The sequence below is a fragment of the Xiphophorus maculatus genome, chromosome 4, assembly GCF_002775205.1.
Source record: "Xiphophorus maculatus strain JP 163 A chromosome 4, X_maculatus-5.0-male, whole genome shotgun sequence".
NCBI lineage: Eukaryota > Metazoa > Chordata > Actinopteri > Cyprinodontiformes > Poeciliidae > Xiphophorus > Xiphophorus maculatus.
Genome location: NC_036446.1, coordinates 5753688 through 5768172, shown reverse-complemented (window position 1 = coordinate 5768172; position 14485 = coordinate 5753688). Strand labels below are relative to the sequence as shown.

At 35.9% G+C, this 14485-nt stretch overlaps 1 protein-coding gene across 1 annotated transcript in view; it reads right to left on the bottom strand.

Moving 5' to 3' along the window:
- Positions 1-14485, bottom strand: part of luzp2 (leucine zipper protein 2) — a 175045-nt gene that overhangs the window by 10455 nt on the left and 150105 nt on the right. Inside the window, exons 8-10 of the mRNA XM_023332965.1 lie at positions 12657-12731; positions 11783-11950; positions 1701-1805 (exon numbers count right to left, since the gene is read on the bottom strand). Coding sequence (XP_023188733.1) covers positions 1701-1805; positions 11783-11950; positions 12657-12731 — 348 coding nt within the window. The remainder of the gene's footprint in view (positions 1-1700; positions 1806-11782; positions 11951-12656; positions 12732-14485) is intronic.

Genomic DNA, 14485 nt, shown 5'->3' with positions numbered 1-14485 from the left:
ATTTTCAGCTGTAAGATGTCACACATATAGGTGCCTGCCCTTTTAATTGGGACTCCTGTCAAGTTACAGAACAAATGCAAGGTCTATTGACAAAAGAAGAGAGCTTGTGACTTTTTGATGCTGGTTATAAAAAAGATTTCTCTGGATTATCAGGAAACATACTGGCCAGAGTGCAAACCCAATTATCCCCAAACGAAGTTCTTCCAAAGAAAACAATGGTTGTGGCTTTTTTTTTTTTTATTAAAGAGAGACTGTGTGGGAGTAGACTTAAAACATGTAATTTAAACGTGCAACAGTCTTATTTTCACCACAGTGACAGGCACTGCTCAAGAGGAAGACAACTTAAGCTGGTGCAGCAGGACACATAATCAAATAATAAGCATAAATATGATGCTTATTATATTTATACAATAAGTGTAAATATAATAAGCATAATATTATTATACATTATTAAATCAAAGGTTATGTATGCTAAACATAACCTTTGATCCATTGAGTTACCAAAGAGCAAAGAAAACATGACATTTTCTCTGTGTGCCAGAACCCCACTTCCTGTTGAGACTCCATCAGAAAACTTATTTTGAAGAACTCTAATACTGAAAACCTTAATATCACAGAAAATCAGGAGTAGTTTGTTTTTGATAATAAATACATATTCTGCACGACATGTCGTCTGTAGGTAATATCTCAATAATTGATTGAGTCAGTTCACTTCTACTCCCTTATTCAGGTGATTCTGATCTTATCAAGAATATTGGCTGTCAGTAAATTTTCATAACTTACTGCTTCCAGTCCCCAAGACCGGGATTTAGACTGCAAGACACTAAACTATGCTTCCCTCATTCTGTGCTTTTAAAGTGTCAGTGAGGCTCTATGTGAGGAGTGTTTTCACAACAATCACAACACCAATGCAAAGCTGGAGCAATTGAAGGAGATAATTTGTATATTATTTTTTTGAGCAGTGGCAGTGGGGAGGACTAATTAGTAAACTATGTACCTTCTCATAAATATAAAAAAACGGAATTTTCTCATGACAAACTATAAAACAATGAACATCCTTTTCCCAAGGCAAAATAAACTGCTCATTTGAAAAGGAGTGCATGGCACACTTCAAGACTATATTTACAGTTCCGATAATTGCAACTATGATTATGATGTTAGACCTTTTGTCTTTTACATGCTTCTATGTATTGTAGATTTATATTGTATTTATATGTTATTTTTATCATTTTTGTCTACCTTAAGGACTACAGATGGAAATCAGCCAGTAACTAAATCTAGTGCAGTGCAACTCCTCTTATGAGATTAATGTCCATGTTTATGGTCCTGAATAAATACATTCAAACTCAAAGTACGTCCACAGTGCCATCTCTAAAGAATCCGCAAAAAATATGTCTACTTAGTGAAAATATACAACACCAAGAAGGTTGTATTACTTTTCAACCATATGCAAAAAAAAAGAAGTCTAATTAATCTTTATTAAACAAGAATCAGATAACAATTTGAAACAATTTCATCACCAAGGTGAAACTTGCTAAAGATCTTGTAAGTTAGCCAATTTTCTAACCTTAATGAAGACGCTTGAAGTAAGTTGATTTGATTTCTGATGAAGGAGCATGAATTTCATGAAAAGATGGAGCTCATGAATACAAGCCCTGTGGTCACATAGACTATTACCATTAATTACTCCAAACGCTCACCTTTTCCATCTGGCACTCTTTAACTCCAACATTCTCTCTTCTTATTTCACTGATGTTCATGGGTGATTTACTGGAGGAAACAATTCTCTGAACCTTGGAGATATCCTGAAGAGAGAAGTAGACACCTTTTTATTTTTATTTTGGGTTTAAAAAAGTACATAGACATTTAACAGCTCTGATGGAGATGGATTTTGACTTGTAGAGTACTTACAATATGCATACTATTTAAAACAAAACTTTGCAATTGCATTGGGTTGACTTGAAGTGGATATATAACCTAAAATTTCACAATATAATAGAGAGGGAATAGAGGTGCAATATTTCACAAAATTCACAGCTCAGTTTGCTTTAGTTTCAGGGTACACTTTTCAATTCAGGTTGTATCATTTTTTTTTCTTTTCTGTTTTGTCAACATTCCAGAAACGCCATACAACAGCATTCGATAATGAGCTTTTTTTGTTGCTGCAAGAATGGGGGCTCCCAGGAAAATGTTTCCAACTCTGAGTCTTCACAGCAGCCAGGCGAAAAAGCAAAACAGCTTCCTGACCTGGCTGTTGTGCTCTGCTGCTTCAACAGGTTAAAAGTACAAGACGCTTGTCTTGCATGTGTGCTGAGCTAAATGACATACACATGTCCCAAAGCGAGACAAGCCAACCAAAGATTAACAGCAAGACTATTGACATGCAATCACAACTGGGGTTTGGTGACCCTTACTGAATTTAACACAAATTACATATGGGAATGTGGAAAATGTTGCTTTTTGTAGGAGCAGCATTCAGTCATACACAAAAAAACATGTACAGTAATAAGTGCTATTGAGTACATGTTGACCACAACACGGACCTTTTCAGCTGAAATGAAGCTAGAGGGAGCATCAGGAAAAGGTTAAGTCAAGTCAAGCACATTTAAGCAACAAAGCAGTTCAAAGTGCTTTACATTATAAAATAGGGTGAAAAAAAGCACACATCCCTCTACACAAGGACACACTCCAGGCTAGAACAGGCCCTGTGTCAGGGTTTCCCAGTGCATATGGACTGTAAACCTCCAAACTGAGACTTACAGAATGCATCGTGATCAGATGCAACCTTAACTGACCGATCTTGACACAGAGAGTGAGTGCCTGTATGGCTCCTATGGAGGAAGCAAATTTTCTTCCAAACTTAGTCAATATCAAGACTATTTGTGAAGTTATGAGGGTGAGACTTGAAGCCAGACTGATAAATTGAGAACTTAAAACATTTTGGGCCAGCTCTAAGACAAACCAGAGCAGCGCCTACATTCCTGCAGATGAAGCCATAGTCGACCCATCTCCTTGTCCATACCACCATCATTTGTGAACAAGACACCAAGATACTAAAAGTCAGACCCCTTATCTGAAGGGAGCAATCCACTTTCAGAAGGCGACTTAAAACAATTTGGATTTTTGTTGTGTTTTTTGTTTTTTCTTATATTATACTACAGGTTGTGTGGTGAAGACAAAAAAAAATATGTGCTAAATGATAGTAATTTTGGCATTCAGTATTTGTTTTCCAAACAAGTATACAGTTAAAGTAGGTCAGATTTGGTCTCTTGAGAACCCTTTGGAGTCTTGGGTCTAAATGGCCGTTTTGGTCTAATTTTGAATTTACCCTTATATTTTCACCATAAAAACTATTTACCTTACCTTGTTTGGTATCATTATTTTCAGAACATCCTAAACTTTGTGATTTTACAGTGTTTGTTTCATTTTGACAAAATTTATTATCACATTGGAGCAAAAAACACACACAGAAACATGACGTCATGCCCGCCACAGGGCGGGCGTCGACCTTAAAAGGTTAAAGTAAGATAGCTGCGAAATGAAGGGAGGCAGTCTTTGCTTGTCACTGCCAAACCTCATTCCGACTTTGTCAGCTGAAGTAACATGCTTTTAGCAGGTTCAGTGGAAATGACTTTACTTGAAGAAGTTACCACTTTTTAGCCATTTCATGCATAATTTTAAAACTTCTGACAGGATCTGTCTCAATCAGCCACAGTTTTTTGAAATGCAATGGAAAAACCTTTTACATGTAATTTTTTTGGAAGTGATCTTCCAGTAAAAAAGCTGATGTTTAAGGTGAGAACATTTATTATTCAGCCGTTTCAGCAGTAAATTGAATTCCACTGTAAAATCTTAAAAAAGTGAATAATGTGATATAATTTATAACATAATGGGTCAGTCTACACCCATTGGAAAAGCTGACTGATGCTTTTAAAAATGGCATAGCTTGCAGTTATATTCACTCTCTACAATGGGTCCAAAAGTGTGTGTGCAGGCCCCAGGATCAAACTTCAGACAGTGAAAAGTCACTCTTCATTCACAAACTAAAGCAGAAGGTAATGAAAATGTCAAACTGCGAATCTAAACATTTTTCACTGTTAGAGCCTTTATACACAACAAAGCTGGAACGCATATAAATGCCCTTCTGGATTTTTTTTCTGATGTTGAGAGGTACTTATCAAACAAATCAGGGTTGCCAGAGCTCTGCATTTCCAACTCTCAAGGATGTGAAATACTATGTGTGAATATGGGCTTACTCACATTAAAGCTAATCTTATAATTATTCGATGCTAACTGAATATTTAAGAAAGCAGACAACATTTTGGGAATCTGCAGGTGAATTATATTGAGCCCTCAATCCTTATTTCATCTTTAAATGACAAATTATGGATGTTTAAAATTTGTAGACAATTTCACTTGATAAATGTTCATCAGGAGAATTTTAGATTTATTTTTTTAAATAAAAAAAATATATATAAAGCTAACATTTACATATACAGTATATATAATACCACCTAATAATATACATATATGCTTTATAGATATGCTTTATTTGTTTAATCAAAGAAATAATCACACAAGTGCACACAGGAGAGCACAGCAGTGGAATGTTTGAGTTATCTTCTCTGGCACAGTGCTCTCAGCGTCTAATGAATCATCTCCCATCACTTTGATGAAAATTGCATACTATTGGACCACAAGCCTTGGCTCTCCCCCCAAGACTGTTAAATATGAAGCAACTTCCATTTGAATGTTGCTGATCTCTGCATCTTCACACTAATGAATCTTTCACCAGCTTGGAGTCTTCATGTGTGTCCGTATGTGTGTGAGAGAAAACATTGTCAGTCTTATCTATGGAATTAAGCCAAACTAAAGGGTTATGTTTATTCAGGCTATATGATTGGAGCTCAAAGTGGAAAGATTGATGGTGCAAAACAAACATTCCTCCATGTCACAGGAGTCAAACTCCAGTCCTCCAGTCCTCAAGGGCCGGTGCCCTGCAGTTTTTAGATATGCTACAGGTACAAAACACTGGAATGAAATGGCTTAATTACCTCCTCCTTGTGTAGATCAGTTCTCCCAGCCTTGCTAATGACCTAATTATTCTATTCAGGTGTGGTGCAGCAGAGGCACATCTAAAAGGTGCAGGATACCGGCCCTGGAGGACTGGAGTTTGACACCCCTGCTCCATGTAATGATTTTAAAGCAAAATTAGATTTTAGACAGTGCTCCCAAAAGTGGAACAACTATTTCATCCATGATTTATTTCAAATATCTCAATATAATTTTACTTTCTTCTGGCCAGAAATACCTTGGAAGTCCCCAGGATTAGGGAGTCACTGGTTTGAGAAATATCTGGGTTTCCCATCCCCCCTCCCCCGACCCGACCTAACAATACATACATATGGAACTATCAGTGATTTTACAATAATACCACTTTTATATTACTATATGTGACTGACACACAGAAGAACTTGTGTTGAAAAGTGGCAAATGTAACACAGTATACACAAAGTGCTGGACAAATGAGCAGTCTATACAATAATTCACTACAATCTCCAGATGGTTAATTTAATATAAAATTCAGTATATGTTGGGTTTTAACAAGTGAAATGAGCCCTTGTGTGATGCACTGTGGGATCATAAAGTGCAGAGGAGTTTAGTCTCCACTGAATGAAAGGCTGTGCACTTATCACTGCCACAAATTGTATATGCAAGACTACTCAGCTTTTTGAAAAGGTTTTTGTATGAGGAGGTTATTGGGCTCGAATTTTAACCAAGTAACATTCTTTTCCATTCCAGTGTACTCTAATTTTGAGACTCTCCAGATAAGGCTTAATTCAATAGGGCTAGGTGTCATTAGCATATCTAAACCTGTGTCTTGATTTGTTCCCTTTTGTGTGAACACCTCCACGTCTAGAACAGCCACAGCAGATGACACAAATGCTTATGGTTACACTCAGTGGTATGGCATGGCTTGGTGCAGTTCTTTTCGCTATTTTCTGTCATATTCTGGAGAGCATTTCTACTGCTATTTGGACTCTCTCTAGCCAGGTGACGCTTCACAAAGTTATACAAAAACAGTCAAACTCTTAAACATTGCTGATCACAAATGTTTTCCAGAGATTGAACTATTAAAAAAAAAAAAAAAAAAAAGTAAAAACGGAGAAAAAAAGCATCATCTTTATGTGCAATGCTGGCTAGAGACAGACCAAAAACAAACAAAGAACAAAAAGCAATTGATTTATACCTATTTATACCTAGTAGATATAGAATTTCAATAAAATATTGTTTTTTAAATACTTTTTAAGACACTGTAGACATCTATCAAGCGATATAAAAGGACACAGCAGTCTGGGCTAAATTTATTTAGTTTGCCATTTCTTGTGAAATCTGCTCATTGGGGTTTTCACACCAGACAGGCAAAGACAGTTCAGAGTTGTTGTGGAGTGTAAGCAACAACAAACCTCTTTTACAGCATGATTTGTGATCCACAGTCTGAAAGCAGTTCTGTAAGCCTTGGAGATCACTTCAGAAACAGAAGGTTGGACATCAAGGTTGATTCTTCGCCGTTATGGCTCTTAAGTTCCTCAGGATTTTGTCACTGAATCGTAATGGTCATGCTAGGAATATCCAAGTCAAGATTACAGGACAGGAGGGATCTACAAATTCTTTCAGCAGAATCTGATGCATATAATCAAATGCTCAATAAGGTGAATATTTTTTCTCTGAAATTTGTTTCCCTATTCTTCAGTTTCCTTGTTGATTTTAAGATTAGATACTATTTTATGCTCTTGCCCTCTTTTGTTCTAAATATATGCTCTCTTGGCTGTTAGATTATTTGTATGATATTATTTGTGATATATTAAAAAATGCTTAAACTTATTATCTTAGAGTAACTTTGTTGAGTTCTTCTTAGCTTGTAATAAGAAAATGATCATATGATAATCCCAAAGTCAAGTTCTTGACATTTGTGACTCAGCTGTATGTTACTTGGCTCTTCTAAACTTAGTAAGTGTTGTTTGTTGTTTTTCATTGCCTAACTTGAGTTAAATTTGGCAGTGATTTAAACAAGGTCTGACCCTCCTCCACATGCACAGGCAGAGTGGACAGATGGAGCACCACAGTAACTTTTACAGTGGGGGCTAAGTAGGATTTATCAGACAACCTGTCAAAGTAGCAAATGCTCACAACTGAAATTCTGCTATTTGTATGCTAATGAAGAGGAAAGTAATAACTCTGTTAGCATAAAAATCAGACCATTGCTTTCTTGAGTTTTTCTACTTATCTTTGCTTTTTTAAGATGTTTATTTTCATCTGGTTTGGGCATGGAAAGGAGGATGATGGGGAAATATGAACTTTTCTACTGTATAATGGAACCTTACATTTTGCTACCAGAATTTACATGTACATGGCTCCTCAATTAGAGGTTACTGTGATCTAAGATGCCACAACAGAGGGGCAGCAATGGTACCATGGAATCTGGATGATTAAAGATAAAGAAAACTTAGAAGTGGTATGTCAAATTTCACCACCCACGAAAAGAAGCACACAGTGAATTGTGGCAGCTCTGAGGGGGGGAAAGCCTCTTAAAGCCAGTAATGCTCACCAGGATCATGGCAGATGAGACACAGCAATCCTACGGCCTGCTTGATGATTTCAAAGTGAATGCTTTTCAAAAATAACAAGTAATACAATCTTTGATTGAAGTTGACGTGGCTGCTTGAGGGGAACCAAAACAGCCATTGGAACCATGAACTGAATTTTTATTAAATAACAACTATATGTATATTTTTGTTCCCTCTGAATTGTATTTTTATGTCAGCCAGAATGGGTATTTTTGAAGGCCCAATGTTGCTGCATTGATCAAACCTTGACAGCTGATATTGGTCGTAAAATGTCAGTGTTTTCCAGAGAAAACAAAAAAGCAATATCTACACTGAAAGCTAAATCCTATATTTACTATGACTCTCCATGGCAGTCACCTTGTTTTATTTCTAAAAGGATTAAATCCTAAAGCCCCAGTTGAATCTGCTGTGACCTTGACTTAAAGAGACTCCCAACAAAGACTATTTGACAGTGAGTAATTTTCATGGCGGACGAACATAGCAAAACTCCCATAATGCTTGAAAGTAATTGTATTTTATATTAAAAGCTACATCACCCTCTACAAAGGCAAGCACAAACTTCCAAACTGCTGCCTGAGTTAGACATGCTATTATTCTGAACACCCCAGGAATCATGTTGGCCCAACTCTTATATTCTGTAGTAATTATTGTCTGCCCTATTTCTCTCTAGAGAGTGGTACTCGAGGTACTAGATTCACAAATAGCCACTTGAAGACGAGGTTATAATTAGCTAAAAAATTTCTGTTCATATGGCATCTTGTACATTATGTACACACTGATGTGCAGTGAAGTAAATATTGTAGCAAAAAGGTTCCCAAGCTGGCTGTTTCAATTTGAAATGAATTTTAGGCTGGATGCATCTAAATAAGTAGTGGGGGAAAAAAAAAGAAAAATTTACCTGCTGTAAAGGTTTGTGGGAAAGCTTTGTACACAAAGAAAATTCAGATTATCTCTAATTCTGATTTAACAGACAACAGCAAATATTATTTTTGAAATTTGAAATATTTGGCAGGGACTTTGCACAATAATTAAAATTGCTATAAATGTGCCCGAATTAGCCATTTGGCTGTTTCTTGTGTGTTGTCCCTGAACATTTAGTATTTTTTAAAAGTATCTGTTATCAGTACTTTATGCAACACATGAAAGCACACGTATACAAAAATATGGTATCCCATTTTCCAGGTTTGGAAAATAGTATACTATTTACACAAATCATAATAAAAGCATTGTTATTTGTAACAGAACAATTGTACATGCTTGTTAAAATATGAAAGCACTGCAAAATTACATGTAGTTTTTAACTTTTGTTATAAAATTAAATTATGCATTTTGAATCAAGATATTGAAGAGAAACAAAATGCTGATTCCATTATTATAACTACGACCAGAATATGCAACTTGTCATGCATGAAGTATTTGCAAAAGGTTTTGCATGTTAATAAACAAGCAGCTATTAATGCCTGAATAATAAAACCCGGGGCCCTGATGTATTAAGTTTTGCAAAGTTGTTTCACTAAAACTATTTTGAGGAAAATTTATTTTTGCTGTCTTTGCATCAGATTTGTGATGTAAATGTATGCATGTTTCCCTTTGACAAAACTTTGTCACAAGGCACTTGCAAATTCTGATGTCTGGTTCCTGTTTTTAGACATAAACGGGGGATACAGGAAAATGATTGCAAAAACAAGAAGCATGGTGGTTCTTTTCTTAAAGAGGCTTTGATCCAACCATGCATTTTCCTCTAAAAAAAATAAGAGAAAACAACATTCTAAAGCTAAACCCCTTACACAAGCATTTTATTGTGCTTTGTTTTAAATTATGTATTTCAAAATTTGGTTTCAGGAAAAAATATATACATCCCCCTTGTCATATTGTTGAGAAACAATTGCTTTACTTTTTTAATGTTAACTTGTTTCATTTTTCTTTGAAGAAGCACTGCTGTAGCTAATCATACTCTGGTCTGTTGTTTCATCTCACTGATTTAGTAAGACATCACTAAACCTGTTTAACGATTATTGCTTTTCACACAGCGCCACTAGCAGATCTACTCCTGCCATTGTTTCGTGTGTTCAGACATTTTTGAAATGAAAGTTCTCTCTGTGCATGTTTACTGTTTCTTTGTGTGTCTGCTTCCTGTCTTCTCAAACTCAAAGTTGGTTGCAGCAAATGGCTTCTGAAACATAGACTGATTCTGACTGGGGCTTTCTTATGGTTAAAAGGAAGTGACTTTTCATTGCTGCCACATGTTTGCTCTGTGTGAGAGATTGCTGTAAAGCCAATGACTGGATGTAACTGGCTATGTTTCCTTACAGATAACTTTTAACTACTTGTAAACTGAATTAAATTGTCTTGTATTACACTGCAGATGTGACTGTGAATATATATGAATGTGTTGGATTGGTATGAATGTAATTTATTGTGCATTTCTGTATAACTGGAAATTAATTTCATCTGTTTATGTTGTTAAGTGTCTTTGGATGACACTATGTGAATAAAAATCTAAGGTCTAAATTCCATGAATAAAGGGTTCAGTCATGCGGGAATTATCTATGTTCATCCATTATATGTATCAGTGTTTAACTTTTTTTCAACAATATTGTCAAGGCTAAGCATTTTCTAATACTGGCATTAACTCAATATTATCACGAAATTTGAATTTTAAATGCTCTTGCTATAAAAGGCTATTCTAAAAGAGGTTAGTCACTAAATGATTGCAGAAAGTAAAGGACAAAAATGCCGATACATCAATGCCCTTGACAAGGGCTGCTTTTACTGAGTGCATGTTGTTGCTAGGATACAAAAGCATCCTAGCAACTATTGCTGATCTCAACTATTGCTGATAGTTGAGATCTATCTCTCCTTTGTTATTGGTGATTGGGTTCATATGGTGGGTCCTTCCCCCCTCTTGATTTTGCAATGACAATGAAGGAAAATAATAAAACTCAGGAAATGTTGCAGTTCACCTATTTTTGACTGAGAACAATGTGAAGGCAGAAAGTTTATTTTTATTTTAATTTTATTCCTCAGGGACCTACCATTTCTGAACTGCGTCAAGGTATATATTTTTTCTCCTAGCGAGCATTAAAATAGCCAACCTGCTTCAATCCTTTAATAAATTTTGGCCTTCTTGACCAAAATTATTATTTCTTTTGCATATTAATGCCATGAACTGATTAGATACTTAGATAGAATGGCTTATTTGCGATTCTCTGCTTTGCCCACCACAGGGTCTACATAAGTTATTCAAACCTGTGTTTGACCATCCATCCATCCATCCATCCATCCAGCACAAATGATTACACTCTCTCGTGCAACTCTTCAGCTCTTCATGGGAAATTCCAAGTCATTCACAGGCAAAATATATTAGAAAAAATATTCAATATAAAAGTTATGTTTCAACTCAGGTAGGCTTTGAGTCTACTCTCAAACCAGGACAAGTACAAAGTAAGGAGTCTGGTTGGTTTCCAAATCAAAATCTCAAGCCACCTCAAGGGGCTTTATTTAATGTGGAGGTGCTCAAATTCTTCATTGTCTTGTTGGTTTTGTGCTCCAAAAATATGGTTTAAAGCAGTAAGTTATTTAAGAATAAGTCATCGAGTTTATCAGTCCTGTTAAGGATACAATCATTTAAAAGGACAGTGTAAAATCTTTAGGGGAATGTTCAACAATGACTTAGACACAGTGACAGATAAATTATGTCAAGAGGTAAAACAAGATTTTGTAGTGAGAAGTGTCATCTGTCTAACTCACTTAATGTTGGACAATGGGGAAAAATATTATTTTCACCAGTTTTCTTGAGCTTTTGTGTTAAATGTTTCTACTGATGTAGATTTTATACTGTACAGTAAATAGTCTTTAATGCGTAAAACAAACTTGTAATCTTAGAATGTTAAAATTCAAAATTTCTTCTGTAGAGTGAATAAAAAGATTTGTACAAGCCAGTGTAAAAGACAGCTTGGCAGAGTATATATTGACATCTGAGAGGGAAACATCCTGCTCAAGGACAAGCGGATCTCATCTACAGCAGATGTATGCTTAACAGAGCAATCTCTTCACTCATTCATCAATTATAAAAAGGTTGAGTTTCTTACAACGCCCAGGCCATCTCTTGCAATAACATTAAATCAGATGGAACTGTGTGAAATATTGAATACCTTAGCATGTGGCTGCTGAAAGGTGAGTCTGGAGCTGTTGATGAGCGATGAGTATCTGAATAGGTGGCTGGGGGAGGAGGGGAATCTGTGGCTGCTGCTGGGCTGGTTGTGCAGAACAGCTGAAAAGCAGATGTGAACTGTGTCCTTCAGTGCCTTCAGCTGTGACTCCTGTCCCCGCAAAAGATTACACACAGAAGACACCTGAATCTCTCCTTCCATCCACATGAAAAATGAATGTAAGCCATAAAGCCAGAGGTCATGCTATTAAGTGACTGCCAAACACCTAAAAGTCATTGTTGGGTAAGACACAAAGAAGAACTCAGCATAGTAAATGTTCAGTAGAAAAAAAATCATTTACATTTAATCAATAATAACAGACAGAATTATAGGTATAATTATTTTACAACAGCCCCTGATGTCAGTACTCCAAAAGATGAACTGCAGAATTACCTTCTTGCGTAATCTGCATTTTTTTTTCTTCATGCAATTTTAGCTCATCCAACTAAACCCTGCTAACAGTATGTCAATAGGCATATGCAAAATGAAAAAAAAAAAAATCTTACCAATTAAACCTGAAGCATGTCTCTAAATGACTGAATCTAAACAGCATGAAAACACAATCTTGGGTGTGAAAACTGGGAGAAAAATCTTGGTACTTACTCTTCTGTTCAGAAACTACTTCTAAACAATGCTGTTTATTTTGCTGCACATGATTTATTCATTCAACAATTGGAATGTCATTTCTATAATTTAATTTCTTAAATTGCTGTTTGAATTGGTCAGATTAAGATATTCAAAGCTGCTTCAGACATTCAAAAATGTTAAATAGATATTATTGACCAACGTAAACAACATCAAATCCTTATTATGTCACCTTATCAAGGGCTGTCTTCTCTAATTCCTCCTTGGCGATGGTTAGCTTGTGCTCCAAGTCCAGAAGCTGTTGCCCCTGCAGAAATGCATGACCACAGATGTAGGGAAAAAATATTTTGAAGGTCTATGAAGATATTAGAACTGTTACATCAATTGCTACACAAAGCTATGATTAGTTTGATCTCTACAATAAAAAATTACTTGATAACCCCTCCTCGACAATCTAACCAGCCCCATAATGATCATTATTTTTTGACTATATTCCTCTGGATGGAAGAGAACACACAAAAGGGTCATATTCCATAGATGAGCTGATTTACCATCAGATGATGTTAAATCATCATGAGAATCAACAGCAGCTCCTCTGAGGTGTCTTTAATTATTGATAAACTCATCAGTATTGCAGAAAAATACGCTCATTTTAGGATTATTTGCATGCAGCCTACGTTTGACCGGCCTTGATAGTGAACTTTTGAGCCATGAACTTTTATTGGGTGTCTTTTACTGGCCTTTCAAAGTGATAAACTGCATAAGCTTACATTATGGAGCATCCAAGGTCAGATAGCACAATAAATAGTAATGGCAAACTCTGCAAACAGTCCATGACATTAGAGAGTGAGACGATGACCCAAAATAAGAAGGTTTTTTTTCAGAATTTTATCATTTTTAAAGACAGGTCCATCCATTCTACCATTTACCAGGGTAAATGGTAGAATGCAGTTTTCTTTTTTTAAGATTAGTCATTCAGGGATGATAAATTATGATATATTATTAAATGATATAAAATTAAATTCCGTTCAGTTTATTTACCTGGAAGTGAAAATTCCCAGTATTACTTTTAAAAGTATCACATATTTCTTCCAGTAGGTCTCTTCTCACACAAAGCAGAGTTTGGAACTAATACAAGACTCATTTGTTACTGTTGTATTGTGCTGAAGAGAAAATCAGAGCTTATACATCTTCAGGAGCAGTTCTTTAATAATTGACACAGAGGTGTTTGCACAGAAAAATGAAAGTGTTCACTGACACACAGCTATTTCCTACATAATGGGATGGAGTTATATATTTTAGCAAAGATTATATTTTTGAGATTGAAAAATATTTAATCAGATATTTACCACTAAGCTAACGGCGCTAGTCCAGTCCAGGCAATGTTGGTCTAATCATTGTTCATGCTTTACATATCTTCACTCTCGCTTAAACAGTAAAATTTATATTTAATAAAGAATACATTTCTGCAAAATCTATTTTTGGTATTGAATAATGAGCTCACTATATATTTAAAGGAAATGGATATTTTGTAGTGTGTTTTTGTGCTGTATCACAGCACAGAGTGATTACATCTATTACACAGAGCATCATCAAAAGATAGTCCATTGAGGAGGATGCATGCCTGACCACTCACCCAGAAATGCTGACTGCCAGGGTTAGTGCCTCCAAGTCGCAAGCTTCATATTTCCATTATAGAGGTTTGAGGTCAGTGGGCCACTAGCTTTTCAGCTATATATGGCATGCAGCTCCATCAGGCCATCATTTTTCTTTAGCCTTTTTCTTTTTCTACGCTCGAGGAAAAACAGCTCGGGGGGCAAATTTAAAACTGGACTGATGGAAGAAAGAAGATATGAAAGCCTGAAAAGAACTTCTGCTCCAAAAATACTCTCTCAGAGAAGCACTGCAAAGGCACTGGCCGTCCTTTCAGCATTTTCGATGGTAAGTGTGGGGAGACCTGCATCTTTGAGCTGTTTACAGCTGACACATGATGTAGATGCTGAGTTTGATTTCTGTTGCTATCTTGAAGTGCTACATAAGCAACAAAAACACATCAAGTGC